This window comes from Triturus cristatus, chromosome 3_2 (genome assembly GCF_964204655.1).
Source record: "Triturus cristatus chromosome 3_2, aTriCri1.1, whole genome shotgun sequence".
NCBI lineage: Eukaryota > Metazoa > Chordata > Amphibia > Caudata > Salamandridae > Triturus > Triturus cristatus.
In genome coordinates, this window is record NC_140584.1 from 90,911,157 (window position 1) to 90,933,933 (window position 22,777).

At 42.6% G+C, this 22,777-nt stretch overlaps 1 protein-coding gene across 3 annotated transcripts in view; it reads left to right on the top strand.

Moving 5' to 3' along the window:
• The window catches only part of MYLK (myosin light chain kinase), a 1,478,514-nt gene that overhangs the window by 1,403,241 nt on the left and 52,496 nt on the right, over window positions 1–22,777 (top strand). For all 3 annotated transcript variants that reach the window (XM_085647312.1, XM_085647311.1, XM_085647313.1), the window contains one exon: window positions 17,266–17,389. In XM_085647312.1, coding sequence (XP_085503438.1) covers window positions 17,266–17,389 — 124 coding nt within the window. The remainder of the gene's footprint in view (window positions 1–17,265; window positions 17,390–22,777) is intronic.

Here is a 22,777-nt window from a genome sequence, read left to right on the forward strand (position 1 = left end):
CAAAAAGCAATGCACTCCCCTTTCACATAGATATCTGCACTGCATGAAAGGGTACCATATTTACAAAGTGGCAATAAGCCACAAAAAGTGGCTTAATTCCACTTTGTGAATATGGTGCAGGGCATTGCGCCACCGGAACATCAGTAAAAGTGATGTTCCGGTGGCACAATCCCCTTGTAAATATGCCCTTTTGTATTTTCTCTATGCTGAATCGTTGTTAAAGGGTGGTCAGTGTGGTTGTCTGGGAGGTTGCAAAGCAGGGCGTTTCCACCATCTGAGGCTGCTTTATTTTCATTAGTAGAGTGGATTCTGGTAGTAGGCCATCTGGGTGTTCTTGGGGGAATTGTTGCTTTAGCTTGAGTTCTGTGTCCAAGATGAAGCAAATTTACAATGGGCCATGGAAATGCCACTTAGCACTCTTTGCACAGTTGGTAGCCAGATAAGGCCCCAGTGGGATTTTGGAACATGATCAGATTTTTGCAGTTTGCTGGTATTGGGTGAATGGGGATGGGTGTTCAAATCTTCCCAATTTTATTTTGTAGAGCTATGCTTGTTAGTTGTTGTTTGTTCTTCAGGTACAGTAGGCCTTTTGCCTTGGAGGGATAGAGCTTTCTTTATGTGCTGGACAATCTAGGTTTGGACGAGGTTCAAGCAGTGTTTTAAGGCACTGGATGTCTGGAGCAGAGAAAACTACTTTCAAGTTAAGTGTTGTCACGTTGGTCACTTGTAATGCTGTTATTGGTGAATAGAGTCCCTAGGATCTCCTTTTAGAGGTTGAAGATAACAGGGAGGGGGCAAGAATGCTTGGTGACTCAGCAAGTGATAAGGATCTTTTATAACTTGGAGGTACCAATGTGAATGAACTTGGATAGATAGGACAAGAACCAGTGAAGGACATTACCAGGAAATAACATTCAATACTTCAAGGTATGGATGAAGGTGAGAGAGTCTATGGTGATAAATGTGGCAGAGAGGTCCAGGAAAATCCAGAGACAGGGTTATTTTTATCTATGATCAGGAGGGTGAAGTTTATTATTTGTAAGGCAATTGTTTCCATGGTGCAGAATAATCTGAGGCTGGATTTTACAATCACAGATGAGATGGTTTGCATTGATGTAATACTGGAGTTAAGCTTAGACAGCCTTTTTGATGATCCTATAGATGAAAAGTAGGTGAATGATAGGCGGTTAATTAGCGAGGTCATCTGCGTCTAATGTGGTCATCTTCTGAAGTGTGTTAGTCTGGCCTATTTTGTGAGCTTATGGTAAGATATCTTGAGAGAAGGAAGGCACTGAAGATCATGAATTGGGGGTGGTCAAGCTTCTTCAGAGGGGGCTTTGATGATTGCTATGGATCATCTTTATAAGACGTGGTGATGGAGGACATGTTGATGTGATATGTGAGAGATAGGTGCTTATAAAATGATAATTGTGGAGTGCAGTGCTGAGGGATACAAGTGACGGGAGAAGCAGGCTTGGCATTGTTGATGAGCTGTAAGAATTGTTGTATTTTTTAACTGACGAAGAGGTTGATGGCATTGCACTTGTGTGTGGAATATGAGAAACAATGGTCCGAGACTCAATCAGTCAATCAATTTTGAAGCATGCTACTCACCCATAGAGGGTCTCAAGGTACTGTGGGGGGGGGGGGGCTGCAGCTCCGAGTTAGCCAAAAAGCCAGGTCTTGAGGCTTTTCCTGAAAATGTGCAGAGTGGAGGATTGTCTGATGTTAACTGGGAGCTCGTTCCAGGCCTTGGCTACGATGTAGGAGAAGGCTCTTCCACGTATGCACTGGGTTTCTGCTAGGGCAAGGTCTGCAGAGTGGAGTTTTCTTTTGGGTATGTGGAAGGAGACTCTTTCATTGAGTTATTTGGGTCTGGTGTTGTGAAGAGATTTGTAGACTTGGGTGAGCAGCATGAAAGTTACTATTCATTTGATTGGGAGCCGGTAGAGGTCTCACAGGTGTTGGGTGATGTTTTCATGTCAAGGGATGCAGAGGACTAGTCTGACTGTGGTGCTCTGGATGATCTGTAGCTTGCGTAGCAGGGAATGGTTGATTCCAGCTTAGAAGGCATTCCCGTAGTCCAGTCTGCTGGTTATGAGAGCATGGGTGATGGTCTTTCTAGCTTCGGGGGTGATCCACTTGAAAGTCTTCCGGAGGATGCGGAGGGTGTGGAAGCAGGAGGCGGCGATGGCGTTGATCTGGTGGGTCCTGGAGAGGGAGGAGTTGAGTATGATGCCGAGGGTCCAGGTATGGTCCAAGGGGATGGGGGGTTACCGAGGGTGGTGGGCTACCAGGTATTGTCCCAGGCTGAGGGGGTGGGTCCAAGGATGAGAACTTCTGTCTTCTTCGAGTTGGACTTCAGACAGCTGCTGCTCAACCAAGCTGCAATGTCTTTCATTCCTTCCTGGAAGCTGAGTCTGGTTTCTGTCAGGTTCTTCATGAGGGAAAGGATGAGAAGGTGTCAAAGTGGTGCTAGAGAGTCTTGGAGACACTGCTGTTAGCCACTTCATTGATTATGCTGGTATAGTACGTGGCAATATCTGCAGTGTCAAGTTCATTTTGTCTTGCACAGTAAAAGTTCAGTAGCATTAGATCATTGGAGTCCTATTTCTCCTCCAAGTGTTACTGCCAACTTTCATGAAGTTGTAACTTAATTATTCCTGCTCACTGTACCTTAGCCCCCAAAAGATTAAACATCCCTTGCACTGGTTAAAGATGCGGTCTTGGCTGCAAATCTTCTTTTAGAATCGTGCAACTTTATTGTGAGTGTTTTGTCATAATAATGTCTGAGGGTTTTACACAGAACTTAAAACTGGGTTTCTTGGATTCTGCTCCCATAGATATTCTACATTGTTTGTGCAGGTGTGTAAAGTTTTATCGAATATTGTAATAGGTTTAAGGCTGATCCACATTAGTGTGCTTTTGTGGTATTTAGTTTTTCACAATGAAGGACACTGTAAGTTTTCCAAAGACATTTAGAATATTTCTAGGGTCAGATTTGGCCAACAGAGACAATGGAGTCTGGCAGAGATATGACAACAGCACTTGATACTCAAAATTGCAGTGGCTTCCATATTTCGAGTCAGTTTTAAAACGGGAAGGCTGGAGGTTTCCTTGGAAAATTGAGGTGTGCTAGTCAGATTTTCGCAATGAAGACCCTTTTTTAGGAATCAAATTATCTTTTAGGATTCTATTTTCTCAACAGTTTTGATGTAGTGACAGAGGCATAACACAGACCCCCACAGCCCCTGCGGTGCGGGGGGGTCCCAAGCTCCAGGGGGCCCCCCTCGGCACTGCACTCTGGCCAGAGAGCTCCTGATTGAGCCTGGGGGGGGCTCTTCGTACGGTGCGGAGAGGCCCCCTCCATTTTCGTTACACCAGTGCGTAGCGAAGGTAGTATCCTGCCCATCCAGGTAGCATGCAAATGACCTCTGTACTGCACGTCTTTATTCATCAGAGTGCAACCATTAACTCAACTTGCATTGCGTCATTAACTTTATTTAAATATATATAGACACATCTAACACTTACGCCATGACTACAGAGTCGTTAATTGCACAAAACACTACATCTCCCCCTTTGTTAAATATAGACCACAAACTTTACATATATACACATTACAGTTAGTTGACAAGGTGCTTGAATCACCCTTCTGGATCTTGTCGTGGGAGGTTGGTGAGACGAAGGAAAGGGACTTGCCTCGTGTAGGAGATGCAGAGGCAGGAAGTGTACTCACTCTTTGGACTCTCAGGTTGGTATACCTCACAACAGATATCTGAAACCAACTAACATCCCGGCAGTAGTTTAAAAGGGGATGAGTCCCTGGTAACTTGTTGGGACGTTGAGTGTTCCATTTGGGCAACTTCATTCCCATGGCTCTCCCAAACACTAAGGTGGAAGGGCTCTCACCTGTGGTAGAGTGGGGAGTAGATCTGTTAGCAAGAAGTATTGAAAACAAAGCAGATCGAAGGTCAGGTCCTTCTTGCGCAGTACACTGAACCACTCTCTTCAGTGTACTCAAATTGCTTGACAGCTCCGTTGGTCCTGGGGCTAGAGAGGGGTGCGTTTCTGGTATTTTACATCCATGCTCTTAGGAAAATATTTAAATTCTCGACTGTTGAAAGGTGGACCGTTTTCAGACTTTAGGATTAAGGGGAGCACCCCATGGCACAAACACATCTTTCAGGACCCCAATTACTTTATTGTGCGTCGTTGAAGACATGTCCTTTACTAGGGGAAACCTGGAATATTCATCAACGATCCCTAGTAAATTATGCCCATTGTTAAGGAGACCAAAGAAATCAACATCAATCCTCTCCCACGCTTGCAATGAGAGATCGGACTAGGTCCAGGGGTGTTGCTTTGTCTTGGGAGACAGACAGGACAGTGTCATAAATGACAGGCCTTTCCTCACAGCAGCAAAAATTGAAGAATGTAGAACTTCAACAACATTTTAATTAGGTGTAAAGTCCCCCCCCCCCCCCCCCCCCCCCAAATAGACCATCTTCTCCCTTCTTTGGCATTGTGAACAAGATAACTTCCAAGAACTTTAATTGCCAAACGTAAACTCCATCAATGGAAACTTCTTAATCTGAAAGAAAAAAAAACAGATTTTGAGATAAAGTAACTTTAACTCCACTAGGGTATCAATGTGGAGGGATAATCTTAGCCTCTGTGTCTTTAACAAAAATCCAGCTTTTCTGCCCACCAGGCTGTGAAAAATCAGACTTTTATGGCATCACACTGAGGCTAACATTATGGAAGTTTAAAGTCCATTTAACACATTATCAATTGCAAAATCCAAAGCTTGAGGGTGGAGGCTGATCAAATCCGCACACAACAAATGAATAATGTGTCTTATTATTAAATAGTGCACGAAACCAGGGAGTACTCCCCTCTATACTCCCCAAAAGAATAGGAACAAGTCCTACAACAAAATTCAATGCAAAGAGTTTCAGCACTATCTACATTTATATTAACATAGCATATCGTTATTCAACAATAGTAGCGCGTGAAGAAGACGTCTAACTCAAGATGTCTGTTTCTTAGAAAAAATGAAAAGAAACATTTTTTCTAAGAAACAGATATCTTGAGTTAGACGTCTTCTTCACGCGCTGCTATTGTTGAATAACGATATGCTATGTTAATATAAATGTATATAGTGCTGAAACTCTTTGCATTGAAAATTATCAATTGCACTTGCAACAGGCCTAAAATAACAACTTTTCAAAAATGTTCATTGCCCCAGTCTTCAGCCTAAGGATATCTTGCAGACTTCCCCCCAACATGAAAGCTTTGGAAGCTGAAGCACCCCTGAAGCATAGAGACAGTCACACTAGCTTCTTTCTTACCTCCTTCATCCATCTTGCTAAGGTGGGGGAAGAAACAGTTTTATGGTACCATCTATGGGCTATTAACTTTTGTACTGTATTTCCTCTCAGACTCTCAGTCCTCCTCTCATACTCCATCAAGCGTTTTACAACCCAAAGTCTTTCATTCTGTGAAAATAAAGGATAGAAAACCGAAGTCCACATGGTCTTTGTTCTCATTTTCAATTAAAATCAAACCCCTTCAGGTTTATAGGTCCTGCTGATGATATCCAATGCCTTCACATCTCAAGTCCATCTAAACGATAGCAGGCAGAGTAAGATGGTAAGTTTATGAGCGATAAGTTTCAGGGATAGGCCAAAGTACTCACCCCAACTCACTATGACTTGTAGAACATCCCATAAAGCAGTGTATTTTGCAGTAGGTGGGATTAATATCGGCATACTTCACAGGATTTTCGTAGTCAATATGTACTGACCCACTGAGGCTCTGTCCACTAAACAATGACCCGCTGCTAAAGCTGATTGGTAAACATTAACTGTTCTATAGGAGACCATCAGCGTCAGTAACCCTTGCTCTACAAGGGGGTGTGGCTCTCCCTCTGTATCTATAATTATTTCCCTCAACGCCAAATTAAGATTGGTAAATCTATGCTCATTTCCAGCAAAACTGGAAACCAGGCCTTTGTTCTCCAAAGAAGTGTTATCACTACTTTGATCTCTTTGTTCCTGCATACGTGTAATAGTAATCTTAGCCTGGCAAACGGAGGGAAAGCATAAGGTGCAAGACCCTTTCATTTTTGAAGGAAGCCGTCCACTCCCCAGGACTGAGGGTCCGTCCCCCAGCTGAAAAATGTAGACAGCTGTGTGTTCAGTCTGTCTGCAAAAGGAACCACCTCGAAGGGTCACCACCTCGTCTGAATACTGAGGAAAATGTCCCTGTTCAACTTCCAATTGCTGGAATCTCAGAAATTCCAGGAAAACCAATCCGCCATTGCTTTATCCAGGAATATGTTCTGCCACTACCGAAATGCCCTTTGCTTAAGCAGTAAACCCATAAGACGATCACTAAATCTGCAAGCCCCTTGGATTGAGGACCTCCCATCTTGTTGACGTACCTGACCACAGATATGTTATCCATATGTAACATCACGGAACACTTCATTAAGTCCTTGGTGAAGCAACACATTGCAAATGAACCTGCCAGTAATTCCAAGCAGTTGATGTGCAAATCCTTCTCCTGATGTGTCCAGCATTCCTCTGCTGAGTTGCCACATCTCAACCCCCATCCTTCTAAACACGCGGCTGATTCTACTACTATCTCCCGCTCCTCCCCAAAAATGGCTCTGCCTTTCCATTCTTCCGCATTCTTTAGCCACCATAATAGCTCCTTCTCTGAGTCCAGTTACAAAAACAGCATTTGAGAATAAGATTGAGTTGTTCTCAACATTCTTGCTTTGATTCTTTGGGGTGCCCGATAATACGGGGGACCTGGATAAATTGCTCGGATCGTCGAAGACATAAGACCCAGGATCCTTGCTAAAGCCCTTAGGGGGAACTCCTCCTTCCCTTATATTTTCCTCCATTCTTTGAGAAGGTTCCTCAGCTTCTCCTCTGGTAATTTTAATTCTGCCTGTTTTGTGTTTGACAAAACCCAAAAACTGCATCTCCTTGCTTGGTACCAGGCAAGATTTTTTTATTTTTTATAACAAAATCCATGTGTTCGAATAAGTTTATTGTAAGGTCTGTATGATGTGAAACCACCTCTCTGGACTGAGCCTTCATAAGAATATCATGCAGGTAAATAAATATTCTCACCCCCCCTTGCCCTGAGCCAACCCGCTACCAGATGAAGAACCTTGGTGGAACACCAAGGGACCGAGGAAAGCCCGAAAGGGAGACAGCAAAACTGCTTCAGTTTGCCGATCCAAGTAGACTGGAGGACTTTTGAATGCGGGCCAAATTGGAATGGTCAGATATCCATCTCTTAGGTCTAACCATGTCAGCCAATCCCCTTTTCTTAATACATCCCTTAAAAGGTGTACTCCTTCCATTTTGAAATGATGGTAGACCACCCATTTGTTCAGCTCTGTTAAATTTATCACCAGCTTCAGCATTTTGTCCTTCTCCACTAGAAAAATATTGCTGACAAAACCCTCTCGAATTGGACCTTTGGTCATTAAATCCTCTACCTCCTATGATACTAGGATTGAATTCTCCTGTGAAAAAAACATTTGCAGAGGAATCTTCAATTCTATTGGTGTGCTTCTAAATTCGATCTTGTATCCCCTGACTGTATTCAGGACAAAAGAATCCTCACTAAGTTCCAGTTTCCACAAAATTGGGCCAGTCTGTCTGCCACCTTTATAGGGGTATCTGAATGGTATTCCATAGCCCTTACCTGTTGAAAAGCCTCTCTGTTTTCGATCACCTCTGAAACCTCTCCCGCAAAATCTTTCTGTGGGTAGAAGGTCTAATGGGTGACGAAATTTGAATGCAGAAACCTTGCACCATGGCCCAGGTAGGACCAAGGAACTGACCCCATGCTCTCCCGGCCCTGCCAAAAATCTGGTGTTGAAAGACCTTCTTAATGTCCTTCTAGCATTTCTGTATTGAACTAAATCCTCCCACATATTTGGTCATATCCCTCATAAAATCATCATCAAAGAATTATCCCTGGGAGGCAGGTCCTTCTTCCTTGCTGGCCAGTTCAACCACTTTAGGGTTGATTTTAGAAGAATGTTCTTTCTCGGGTCGCTGCACCCACTGGCACAACCCCTTACGGTCAGTGGGGGTGTCTTCAAGATAAGCTACCTCAGCCATCTCAAACATCTTTGCCAATGGGCCTGTAATGTCAAGAAGACGGTCTTGGCAGGACTTTAGTGCTTTGTCAAGACCTTTTGTAGGGTCCTTTACACCCTTGGCGATGAACGCCGCCACCTTCGTGTATAGTTCCTGGGTCAAAGCGACCTTGTCCGAGAGGGAGGTGTGTGGGCATTCAGATATAATGTGAGACCTAACCTCTTTTGGAATTCCCTTTTGAAGCCAAAAATAAAGGTGCTTGGAAATGTGTTGAGATGGAGCCCACTCTGAAGACAAAATATGTTTGATGAGGAGCGGCTCAAACATGCTTTCCTCGAAGGACCCCACAATGCCCGTTTTACAGCCAGAGGCCTTAAATGTCTCATCAGTCATTCCAATATTTCTAAACTCTAGCTCCTCAATATCTGTGTCAAAATCAGAGGAATATGAGAGGTTGAGTTCGTCCTCCAAACCTTTATCGCTATCAATGGGGATGAGAAGTTACGGGCCTTTTTCTTGCCCTCAGCAGTGCTAAAGACACCGCTCATGTCACCGCCTATGCGTGATGTCATTTTGTTTGAAGCTTTGGGCTTATTTTACTTCTTTAGGCAGGCTTTCCCTTGCAGCCCTCTTTCTCTGGGATTTAACTACCCCATCTGCCCCTGCAGGGTGTCCTGTGATGCTAGCAACTGGTCATCCTTTCTTAGGGAGGACTTGCTATCTTTTATTAATTGTCTCATCCAGTGACCCCATTATCTTATCCAGGGCTTTGTTTATAAGCCCCTCCAATCTATACTCCACAGCGTTTCCTACAGGTTCAAGGAGCATGGTCAATGAATAAGTAATTATCAAAATACTAGGGTGCTTAGAAAAAACAGCTGTTCCCACAGTTGGTTAGACTACATTGCTAGAATTCAATTAGATTGACCAACAATTTAAAATGGCCACTCCAGTATGTTTGCATGTTTATCCCAAACTGGTAAAATGTCAGCCAGCACGCACAGATCGTGCTTAGCCATCTGCTCTGGGTTTTTCCTTCATAGTTGTAATGGTCCTCTTTTTATTTTCAGGCCTATATTTCCTTTTTGAAATGTTTGTATTTGATTTCAGTGGTGTGATCACTAGGTGTCGCACCGCTGGATTTAATCTGAGTAATCAGGCAGCCGCTGAGGAAGGGAGGGCTCCGCAGCGAGGCCGTGCTGGTATCCAAGCAACCGTGAGGCGACTCTGAGAAGGGACTGCTATCGGGTGAGTCACCTCACGTACACGCTCTGCCTTAGCAAGAGGTGTTTGTGAAGTTCGATCCAGTCAAGAGCTGGTGTGACACATGGCGTCACACCAGTTCTTGACCGGATCAAACTTCACAAACACCATCAAGAAGTTGACACTGTAATACCTGTGTTAAGCTGACAGTGCTGAAAGATATCGTAAGCACTGCTAACCTATTACACTTAGTTCACCAAAAGGCATTGACTAGAGTAATGACTCCCCTGATGAAGGGTTAATCCCGAAATGCATTGGGAATGTTAACATGGCAGTGTCCTAATCAACTGTAAAAAGAGAGTAATTGTTTCTGACAGATAACGTTAAAATGCACGTGACGATTAACTTTGTGCATCAATAAAAAGTCAATAAATCATCGAAAGTTGAAAAAAACAGATTATTTGACTACATATGTTTACTTTTTTTTTAAAAAGGGTAGTGCAACCCTCCAGTGCGCAACCAGGGGACGTTAGGTGTGAATCACCCAGCGTTTTTCTAGTAACCTTTTATTTATGCCTCTAAATCAGAGGGCGTCACCCCTTTTGTACCTAAATGGATTAACATTATACAAAGCTTTTGAACTTTTGAATAACACAGAGTGCCTCACCACATTCACATTTACAAAGTAACAAATGTACCTGAAACAGTAGCTGGCCATGCCAATGAAGGACCGCAACATGGTTACATCTTGTGGGGGACGAGTGGATGATAAAGTGTATACTTTGTCTGGGTTGGGTCTGGTCTCATTCCTGCATCACAGAAAACATGTCCAAATAATTTGAGTTTCGTTTTGTGGAACTCACGCTTGTATGCATTCAATGTGAGACCTGCATCAGAGAGTAAATGGCAGATTCGTGACTTCCGCAGCTGACGACACCCCAAAGTTTATATCTGAAAAAACCCACATGGGTTGAAAAGATCATAATGTACCTGCAATTTTCTTCCAGTTCAAGTTGATGGTAGCCTTTGTTCAAATCAAGGCAGGAAAAGACTTTGGCGCCATTCAGCTCTGTAATCACATCTGTAATGTGTGGACCTGGATATCGTTCTCTCTTGAATGCCTTGTTAGCTTCGCACATGTCAACACAGATGCGAACTGCCCCTTCACTATCCTTTTTTTGCCACCACTACAATGGGTGAAACCCATGGCATCGCACTTGAAGAGCGTTCAATGATCTCATGTTTTAGCAACGTTTCTAGTTCCTTTTCAAAAGCTGCCTGTAGGTGAAAAACAGTTCGATGTCATTGGACAACAGGACAAATGTCCTTATTGATGTGAAGCTGCACATTCATGGTTTTAAGCTTTCCAAGTCTGTGAAACAATGATAAAAACTAACTTAGTATGTCCGCATGGGCATTTACATCGCAGGTATTAGAAATCAGACCGCTGAAACTGAATAAGCAGGAGCTTGATGAAGTGCCTTGAAGAACATGTATTGTTGCTTGTACCTTCGTCTTCTTGTGTCACATGGTCTCTACAAATGATACTTGACTCTGCGATGGGGTACAAACAGCCCACATGTATACCTTTGGTTTCAACTACGTGAGCTGGGGCACCAGAGACAGTTCATGGTATGTTTGGCAAGCATTATGTTTATTGAGGCACCACTGCCGATGATAAAAGATATGTGCCTACCATTGACTTATAGAGTGTCTTAGTGCAATGTCCATAGGATTTTAGTTGTTTCACACAACGATCTCTCTTGAATGTGGACTCTTCTCTGCATGAAGTCAAACCCACGTGTGCCATCTTCTTCACCGTCGCTCGACAATGATGTTGACGAGCTCTTGGACGACGACTTGTATGGCAATCAACATCATTCTGTTTCAACATGTCTCAAATTATGTTGTCGCTTGGCCTTGTGTGTGTGGCTAGACTGCTTCTGAAACTTTCTGGCATCTATTTTGTCTTCTCAGTCTGATGTCATTGGTTTCTCCTTCACTAAACACATAGTCATGAAATTATTTTCTTTCCTGCAGCTTTTGCACAACTGTCCAATGGTGGGAAAGGAGAATCCATATATGAAACATACTTTATTTTTCTTCGGAGACCTCACTTTATGGCCATTGGCCTTGTGTCTCTGCTTACTTTTCATGCTCAATGCTGATTCACTCTAGGCGTCTCTGGCCTCCATATCAGCGGCTTGTCTATCTGCATGTACTTCTGCTCTTGCAGCCATGAGCACTCTTTCTAGGCTGAGTATCTCATGCAGCATAAAATCATTGCATTTTTCAATCCAGGCAGTCCATCTGGCAGCAAAATTCTGTTTTTTGGTGGTATCAAAAGGGAATGGCAGTTTAAAAAAGATGGCAGCCCCATACCTGGCCTTCTTCTCTGTGGCCATTGGAGACCTCCAAGCTCTCAAGGACTTCTTGCGTTGTGCTGAGTGCAACTGGCGACTTCTGTGATCATCCATTTGGCACCTACAGCTCCGTATGCACAACCCCGTGTGTTTTATTTGGTCGCTACATCCGGTGCTCAGGTCGGATGGCTCTCTTTACTGTGTGGCTCTTTTAAGTAACCTTGTCCTGTTCATTCTTGAATGTCGCTGCCTCAATGTTTCTTGCCACTTGTTTGCTTCAACTTTTGGTGTGCTTTACTGGACTAGCACGGCCTTCAGCACATCTCTGTACCTAGTTGTCATTATCTTTAGCGTTTCTCTGTATGAATGATGGCTCTGTGTTATGCCATGGTGCAGTATGTCTTCTTTTGAATGTTCTTGCCGGTTTGAGACTGAACATTTCCATAGGGCCTTCGCCTTCTTCAAAAACCTTGCACTCGCTGGAATGACACTTTGACTCCACATACGCCAACCATTGATTAACACCTCAAACAGGGCACATGTGGCACGCATGACCAGTTTTCTGAATCTCGGCAAACCCTTTGGAAGATCACTCTTGGATCTTTGGCTTGCAGATCCCCTGAAACGTTTTCAGTTGTAGCGTTCTGCCCAGCTGGATAGCATGCAAATAACCACACCACACTTGGAACTCTGTAGTGCACATCTTTATTCATCAGAGTGCAACCATTAACTTGACTCGCACTGTGTCATCAACTTTATTTAAATACACTTAGACACAGCCTTCACTTATCTCATGACTATGGAGTCCTTCAGGGACCAGAAGGGTCCTGCTTTGCACATATATACAAGACACTTCAGCATGTACAAAGTTAAAAAATGCAAGATTTGGGCTGAAAAGTGAGGTCTAAAATCTGGGTCGAATGGGAACCAAAAGCAGCCCCGGTAAAAATGTACAATCCAGCCCTGCTCCCTTCTTCATTTCTTCTCCCTTGCTCCTGAAGCCCAGTGTGCCTGCTGGATTATACAGGGGAGCTGGAGAAAGTGGCAGAAGCACCAGTACCGGCCTACAGAGGCTCCACCCTACTGGAGAAATATCCGATGGAAAAGATGGGCAGTCTGGCCCGTTTTTTAATATTAATGCCATTTATAACACATTCAAATCACCCGAGGGGTATCTCTGCGCAGCCAAGCAGCATAGCACAACCATCTCAGAACAAAACTGTCTTCAGTAGTCACCTAATGCGAAAATGATACATACAGGTCCTAATATCATGTGGTAGCTTATTCCAATATAAAGGGGCCAAATATGAGAAGGACCTGCCGCCCAAGCGGGACTTCTTGATACGTGGGATACTTAACAGAGATTTGTCACTTGATCTCAACAGTCTAGGCGGCTGGTACTGTCAAAGTTTGTTGGCTAAGTAAACAGGGCCACATCCAGTTAAGGCTTTGTGAGTAAAACGGCACAGTTTGAAGATAATTCTCTTCCGCACTGGACCCCAATGAAGAGTTTGAAGGAGGGTTGCAGAGGCGGTCAAAGCAGGCAGATTACAGATAAGGCAGGCTACAGTATTCTGCACCACTGCAGTTTAGATCGCAGCGTCTCATTAGCCGAAGCCAGCAACACGTTGCAGTAATCCAGACGACTAATCGCCAGGGCCACCGTTTTTCTTGCAGAGAATGGGATGAATGGGAGAGCTCTGCTCAGCATATGCATAATATGGAAACAGCAGCCAAAGGTGGACATCACCTGTTGTTTCATTGTAAGAGGTTGGTCTATGCGAACTCCCAGATTCTTAACCACCAATTTAGGCAAAGGAGCAGTTCCTAGTTCAGCTGGCCACCAATCAGCAGACCATATTTGTTGCGCCTTGCCAAACAACATAATCTCTGTTTTTACCATGTTAAGCTTGAGACAGTTTTCTGTCATCCATGAGGCTATTGCCTTCATTCCATCTAAAAAGCATTGTTTTGGTTTAACTAGGTTTTTATCAAAGGAGAGTGCTAACTGTGTATCGTCAGCATAAGTAATGATCTCAAAACGGAAAGCTCTTACATTCGTGGCAAGAGGGGCCACTTATATATTAAAATGTAGCGGGCTAAGACATGAGCCCTGGGGCACCCCTTTTTCTAATAGTACCGTGCGGGATTTGAAAGAACCAAGGATGATGGTTTGGGTTCTGTTAGACAGAAAGTCTCCGAACCAGTTTAGAGCTGTCCCATGAATGCTAATCCCCTGTTGCCTAAGTAATAATTTAGAATGGGACACTGTGTTAAATGCCGCTGACAGATTGAGTAATATTAGCATGGCTGGAATATTGGTGTCTAACAAGCCTCTGATATGGTCAGTCACTGCAACCAAGGCAGTCCAGTACTATGGGATGGTCTGAAACTCGATTGTGAGTAATCTAAGATGTTATTAGATACAAGGAACTCTGTAGGCTGTACATTAATTAGTCCATCCAAGAGCTTGCCCAATAAAGGAAGCAATGAGATTGGACGGTAATTTGAAAGGTTTGAGGATAATAGATTAGGTTTCTTTAGAACATCTCATTGACTGGCTGCAGGTTTCGGACAGAGGTGCAGATTGCTAGTGAAGCAAGCTTTTCCTTTGGGCATCTTGCTGTCTGCACCAATAACTAGGAATTATTTTTCGTGCCATTGACATACTGTTAAAAAGTTTTTTTTAAAACATCATCATCTTTGGATGAGCTTTATGCATGAGATCTACATTCACACATCTGCATAAAGTGCTGGGCAATATTCATATTGTGCTTTACAGAAAGGCCTCCACCTAAGATGCTACAAAGCGTAACGGTGATGGGACGGAACCACAATTACACTGTAAGTCTATGGAGAATAACTTGAAACCATCAGGGGTGTAGAGGGAGTGCCTGTGATTGGATTATGTTCTGTGGACGACCCACGATAGATCTCGGTTACCACTGATAGCAGTTATTCAATTTGGTGGTCTCCATCTGTGTCCCTATCAATTGTTGTATGCTTGCTCAAACGCACACATTCTCTAATAAACTTTACGAACTTCATTAAAAAAAATTACTCTGAAAACTTTGGAAAATTAACATTTCAGCAAAGTTAAAATATTATTTCTAAAATGAGACAGTAACAACAACAAAAGAACAACAATTAACAAAATTGAATGGTAAAATGTCGGTGCTCGTCTGAGGCTACATGGTTGTTTTGGTTCTTTATGAACGCAGGACAGAGTTCCTATGTTTTGGTAAGACCTAGTAAAAAGAATGGGCACATTGAGGGGATATTTTCACTTGAAGCATATTGTCCAAAAGATGATGTGATGATCTCAAGGATCAGCTAGGGGCATGGCGCACCAGAGTTGTCTCAATCTTATCCATAGAAGATCTTATGGGCTATTGAAATGGCCCTTAAATTACCCTCTTTGCACAGTTGGCAGCCAGTGAAGGGCATTTTGGGCTTTTGGTACATGATCACATTTTTGCAGTTTGCTAGTAATCCCCATGGCTTATTTCTGAATACGGTGCAGTTTGCAATGTAGGTAACTGGAAAAGTCCAGGTGCAGGCTGTTAGTCATCCAGCCAAGAAAGAACAAGGACAGGCACTAAGGGGGTATATTTGTACACAGACAGAAAAGGGAAAATATGCATCAAATGTTGTAGTATTAAAGCACAAAGAAAGCACAGTGTTGATTTTTGCTTTTAATGGGGAGTAATAGTCAGATGAGATACCTAGCACCTTGGCTTTAGATAAGGCTGTGGGTGGAGAATCCAACTCAGTGTGCAACAGGAGACTCCACAATGAATGACAACCTTTTCTGATGTAAACTGGGGTAGATACAAGATGGATGTGATTGGTCAAAAAAGATTTGAACCAAGTGAGGACCATTCCCTGTATCCCAGTCTTGTCCACTGAGCTGACCGGAATATCATGGTAAATCATATAAAACATGGCCAAGGGATTTAATAAGATCATGGCAGTGTTATCTCCTTTGTCCTGAATCAAGAGCCACTTGAAAAGTGGATTCAGGCCTTGACCATTGCAAAAGCTCAGTTGTCACTGTTGGAGAGAATTGGTCCTCCTCCAGAAATCTGGAGTTGGCTGGCCACATCTTTTGCCAATATTATGTTGCACAGTGGTAGTAGCATGATTAGCTGCTAGTTAGCACGGTCATATGGGCTCAGATTCAGGAGCGGAGAGGCCATCTCTACTTTTAATATCTGTTGCTGAACTAATGTTAAGCAACTTCAAACTAGTGTGCTGAACTACAATTAAGATGAGAGAAGCAACTCTGTCAACACGCTTTCCCATACAGACGAATGGCAAGAGGCCAAATATACTGGTAAGTCTTTCTGTTAATGGTAATAAATGATCCAGAAAAATGTATGTGACAAAACATCAGGGTTTATAGTAGATACAAATTACTTTTCGGAGGAAAAATCTCATGTGCTAAATGTGTGTGTGAAAATGTTCAGCAACATTTTTCAACAGTGAAACGGTTTGTACATCCATGGTATTCAATTTAATGGGTCTATGATGTGACATATTCCAGACCTTTGATCTAGGGCAAGGAGCCTGATGATTGTGAAGCTAAAATGTTGGATGTCTCGGGTATGTGTATTTACAGTAACGTGTGAAATGCAATCAAACAATAGTGGGAATGATCATTTTCCAAAAACTCAAATTTGCGGAGAAAAAGCCTCTGAAGTAGAGTTAATGAACAATGTTGTAAATTGAAGAATATTGACATATTAGCATCCACATCCCATTACATGCGTCCGATGTAATGCTGTGTACATTCAAACATTACATTGTGCTTTAAATACACAAATATGTTCATTTTTTATTAGACTGAGACTTCTATTTGCTTACTATAAACTCTTAGATTCATTGTTTCAGAAATAAACTCCTTTCCACTTTGGTAACAACAAGGCCCCAAAAATATTTTCTCCCCTGCATATAAAAGGAGTACCTCACCATTCTGCTAGTGTGTATAAGGTAAAGACTTTGCCAACTGTCTATTTTTGCCACAGTTAGAATAAGTGCAAATGATTGAGAATCTCATATATATTAGGCGATATTTACACTACACGATGTACTGAGAAATTGTGATTTCTTGCACATATACTAACCCACAAATCTTTGAGCTACCGGGAAAATAATGCTAACCCGATGGAGGTCTGATATTGGAGGATCTGGGGGGGAAGAGAGTACCTGGAATGAAGGGAGCTCAGGAGGGGGATACCCCTTGTTGTAACTGTCCTAGGATTGACTCTTTCATTTAAACATCACAAATGGGGGTGTATCAAAATGGTCTGAATTTGTGGCTTTACATTGGTGTGTTCTCACACCTTATGTACCACTATTCAGTTGTTACCAGATCTTTGTTAAATGGCATTGGTCAATATACAGATGGCATTGACATTTTGTTTTGTATGTTACAACCTTGCTATTATCCTATGCAATGATAACTGTGTGTTCTGCAAATTAAATGAAAAGTTATTGTTAAAAAAAAGAGAATCTTATGTATTTCAAAACGATGTTGGCAATGTCTTGTCTTCATTCCACTGCAGAAAGCACATCATCATTGAAAGTCCTCTTTGGAACTCCCGAATTTGTGGCACCTGAGGTCATAAACTATGAACCAATCGGATATGCAACAGATATGTGGAGTATAGGTGTCATCTGCTACATCTTGTAAGTTCACTGGTTCATTTATTGTCTTACAGTGATGAAATGGAAGGCTTGTACACTCAAACGAGCACTTCATGGCCCAATTGTGCATCTAGTCCTAACTTTAGGCTTGTAAGGTGTATTTCATAGACACTGAAGGAGGTCCAAGAGGAGTATTGATATAGCATTATATCCTGCTGACGAGGGTTATAAAGGTTCTTAAAGACCCTGATCCAGAGTTAAAGGTCTGAGCCCAGCTGAGGACCTATAACATTTTTAACCCAAGGCAGAAGGGCTGTAAAACAATTCGAACATTTACATGCTGAGGTTAAAATGTTATAAGTTAAGAAGGGAGAAATAGAAAGACAAATAATGGAATGTTGGAGCATAATATCAATGCTGGGGTAGCCATTATTGGCCCTGAGCCACATCATTGTCATCAATGAATCTCTCAATATTCTAATCTTCTATAAAAAATGTCCCTTTGTCTACTTAGGCATTTTCACTTTGTACGCCTTCTAATTCTCTCTCTTTTTTGCATACCCCATCTCTAGTTAACATTGTGAGAGAATTAAGGGCCTGATTACGACTTTGGCGCAGTTGCGCCGGCTCTCCACCGACACAGCTGTGCCAAAGCCACGTAAGGACTGCCCGTTTTATTACTTGTTGAACTCATGTAAGGCAGATGGTCCTTTGCCTTTCCCATGGCGGTGCCTGAAAAACAGACACTGCATTGGGAACTGTAAGAAAGTTCCAGCACGGCATGGATGGTGACATCCATGCGGTGCTGGAACTTTGGTGGAATACAAATAGGGGGGCATATGTTGTGCCGACCTGAATGTATCCAATGGCGGGGGTCCTCTGCCACAACAACTTTTGAAGTCGTAATGGGGCGGACGGACCACAGCCACCGCGAATCTGGCGGTCTTTCGACGCATAATCAGGCCCTAAGTCATTGATATTCCATTTTAAAACACGGAACACAAAATATTTCTAAGATATGTGCCCTGCCGTTTTTACTGTCCATAGAACTGAAAGAGGACTTTTGGTTTTGCGAGGAAGCATTAACATGTCTTCAATTATGCTGGTAATGGTCAGCACTTATGTGCAGGCATATCAATGTTATTTTTCTATTTTGATTAGTTTTGGTGCCTTTGTTCTCAAAAATATATATACTTGAATTCAATAAATGACAAACAGAGGATATGGGGCACTTGTGCTGGGTCTTCATGACTGCGGTACATTAAATACATAACTGAAAAATGTAATGATAAACAGAACCATCACTTTAGCCTTACCTCTAAAAGTATACTCTCCACTGAAGTGGCTGTATAGGTAAAACCATTCCATATCATATACATTTGTATTCTTCACATTAGCATTCTGCGGAGTATTGTCGACAACCCATTTTTATGAAACTGTTCTCATATTTGTTGTGCGACTGAGGGGAAAAATTTTCGTAGTGTGGCTTTTTACAAAGCTAAAAGGCTCTGCTCTTGGAGAATGTGTGCGGAAAACAGTTGAAACCCCTCACATTTTGGCATCCAGGTAAGTCTTTGAATATAAGACTTGAGTTCCTCTCACAGACATGGCTACTATGAAAAATGTTCAGTAAAGAACACTGCTGACTGGTTTGAGTGGCAGACTCTATTTTAAAAACTGGACCGCAAGCTTTGATGTGCTGAAACATAATGCTAATAATTTGTAAATAAACTTCAAAATGGCACTAGTATGAACACTTTATAATTTATTGTAAATATTTGAGATAAGCTGCCATTTTTTATAAACTATACTTATAAAGGAAGAGCAACATCATCAGAGAACACAAACATTTATTGTATGTATCAGTATTCTAAGACTGGAATAGAAAATGTATATATTATACTGCCTATGTGATTTAAACGGCGGTATTTAGGAAGTTATGTCTGTAAACGGAAATCGGTGTGCCCGCTGGATTTCTTGGCCCCAATTCCACACTGATAAATCCGGAAAGGACTCAATAAACAGGTCCACCACAAATTTCCGTATGTCCTGCCCCTCGTCTCCCTCTGGTATGCCAAAAAATCTCAGTTATTCTGCTGAAGGTGTTCCTCCCACTGCAGGTTCATTCAAAGGAAGCCCCGATTATACAACCATAATTGGTTCAGTGGGCTCAGTGTGCCGCTTGAGAGTGTCATTATGATTTTCAAGATGGGGGGAGAATGTGCTTTGACTTTCCACCAGTCCCAACATGTTGCCAGCTTACAGGAAACATTTATTACGTGGACTAAACAGAGGGTTTTGAATGAGCTTGGCTTTACATTGATTGTCGGTACACTACAGGCTACCACAAACAGGGGAGTCGCCATCTTGGCAAAACAGGGGATTCAGGGTAGATAGGTTATTATGGAATGTGTTTTAGGGGCTGCCAAGTTTGTTTTGTGCTCGGTCTATGGGTCGAAACTAGATGAGGCAGCAGTACTGGAAGGGTTGAATGTAGAACTGGCATTGTGGCTTACTCCTCTGATTTTATGTGGGGACCTTAACATTCACTTGGGTTGTCACCAATTGAAGTCGAATAACAGCAATTACAGGGGGAGAAAACCCAAAGTTTTAAGGGCATTGGAGCAGTTATTGGTTGACCACGGACTGGTTGATGTGTGGCACACTCTGAAGTACCCAAATCCAGGATTCACATTTCTTTCACACCCACACAATAAACTGGTCTGGTTGGACTATTTTTGTATGTCAAGGGCACTTACATCTGGGACTAAGATTCAGGTGGGGCCACGGATAATGGCGGATCACGGCCCGCTTTTGTTAGATATTCCGGCCACCAGCAAATTCACTCCGGCAAGGTCCTTTTCCTTTGATAGGAAGCTTTTGCTGGATACTCAGTTTCTTAACCATATTAAAAACTGGCTAGTGCAGTTTCTTGATATCAATAGAGAGTCAACCTCTAGGGCTACAGCCTGGGATGCCTTAAAGGCCGGATTCATGGGGGAAGCCCTCAGCTATAGGCTCTTAAGACAGAGACAATTTAAACTTGATATGAAGGGTCTTTTGAATGATCTCAGAATTGCTGAGGAGAAACTTATGCAAGGGATATTCGCTGGTGCTGTCATAAATCCATTACAAACAGCGATAGCCCACTGTAAGGCTAAAATTAATCTTTTTTGGAGCAAGGAAATCGCTAGTAAATATAAGCCATATAGAGAAGAGATCTATGAATACGGTGAAACTACAGTGCGATGTCTGGCACAAAGGTTATGATTCAAGGAAGCAGCACAAAGAACCAGCACTATGATTGACTCAGGGGGTAGGGCAGTGGAAACAAGTGACAGGATTTTAGATGTATTTCATGCATTTTATGTGGTGCTTTATGCTGAGAGCAATTTCGGTGGTCTAACGGGGGAGAGGCTGTTACAAAATCTATATACTGAAGTGCTAGGTCGGGAAGAACAGATTATGTTGGAGACCCCCATTCATATGGTAGAGCTAGAAGAGGCAATCCACTCATTATCCAGTGGCAAGGTGACGGGCTTCCAGATAAGCTCCCTCTGGAAGTTTACAAAACCTTCTTCCTGGGGCTAAAAGGTGAAATGTTGGCTACTCTACGAGAAACGCTCCACCCGCTTGGGATGAGGCAAACGTTATTGTTTTTTTAAACATTTTTTATAAAGATAAGCGCCCGACTTTATCGAGCTCCTAAAGACTGATATCCCTAATAAATTGTGATGGGAAAATCTATGCCAAAATCTTGGCAACAAGGTTGGCTTGGGTTATTATCCCTTTGGTCTCTATTTACCAGCATGGCTTTTTACCAGGCAGGGGCACGGTCAATCATATTAACAGTGTAGTTACTCTGTTGGACCTAGAAAAGGTACAACATACTACTATGGGTCTGGTTTACTAGATGCCATAAAGACATTTGACTGTGTCTTCTGGGGATTTTTATGGGCGGTATTACGTAGGTTGGGATTGGGTCGGGTTTTATCAAGGCCATTCAAGTCAAGTATAAATCTCCCATTGCCAGGATATGTATAATGGTTAAGGAGTCAAAGCCAGTTTGTATAATGAGGGGGACAAGGCTGGCCTGTCCATGCTCCCTTATTTTGTTTGCCTTGTCTATCAATCCTTTTATAACTATGTTGGAAGGCAGCAAAAAGATCAGCTCTGTAATATGTGGGCAGCACCAGTTCCGGGTGTTGGCTTATGCTGACAACATCGCGGTTGTGACTTCAGATCCAGGTGCAGCCATGCCTGAGATAGAACGACTTGCTAATAAGTTTGGTACGGTGTCAAGGTATAAACTCAGCCAACTAAAACACAGATTATCTGCACTAATGCAACCTGCTCAGGCGACCCAAAGGTAACTGATGGAGTTATATACTTGGGGGTTAAAATCTGGTTGTGTCTGCAGGAATTAGTTAAGGCTAATTGGGGCTCTATCCTTTCTGGAATTAAGCAAGAATTAGAGCGTATTGAATGTCTGCACCTGTCACTGGTAGGGAGGTGTAACGTCCTTAAAATGAAGATTCTACCCAAAGTTCTATATTTCTTTAGAGCAGTTCCACTCAAATCAACACGGGCGCAGCTGCAAATATTTCAATCCATATGTGCAAGATTTCTATGGGGGCAGGGCAAGTCCCGTAGAGCACTCAAATACATGTCACTACCTCATAAGCGTGGGGGTGGGCAGTCCCTAATTTTACATTTGATTATTTCGCTTGTACTTTACAAAATATGTGAATCATGTTAACAGGGGAGGAGGTTGGGCAACGATGCTGAAGCACCGTCAATATATCAGATGCTACTTGGGTTAGCAGCTAAGAACTGTTTATTTAGGATTCTGGAGCCAAGCTATTATTTAAAAAAAAAACAGGTTTAAGGTTGTGGTAACTGCATTTCTGCATTTAAGGTTTGGAAGGCGGTTCAGAGTAACCTTCACATCAAGGGGATATGTATTTATACACCTACGGATGCTTTGACTTTACTACCAGATGTCTTTTGGGATCTGATAATGGATAGATGGAGATCTAAGGGAATAAAGCAAATCGGTGACTTTTATGACAACGAAGGCCTCTCCTCTTTTTATATTTCTGGCTGAAAAACATTCACTGTTAAAAACTGACTTCTTTAAATATCTGCAGGTCAGGGACTTTTTATATAGAAGTCAGAAGCAGATAGGGGTAAAGTGTAATCCTTTGGTTGAGGCTATAAGAAGTATAGATAAGATAGGTGTATTATACAATTGTTTGTTAGTTACATAGCAGGACGACTTGATGTCGCAAAATCTTAAATTGAGCAGTCAGTTGGAGCGGGTCTTTAGCCCCCCCGCCCCCCCAGGGTATAATTTGTTGTGAGTTGCTCCTGCTAAAGGTAAAAGAGACGACAATCTGCACCTATGAAGAGCACCACCTCTTGGCCATT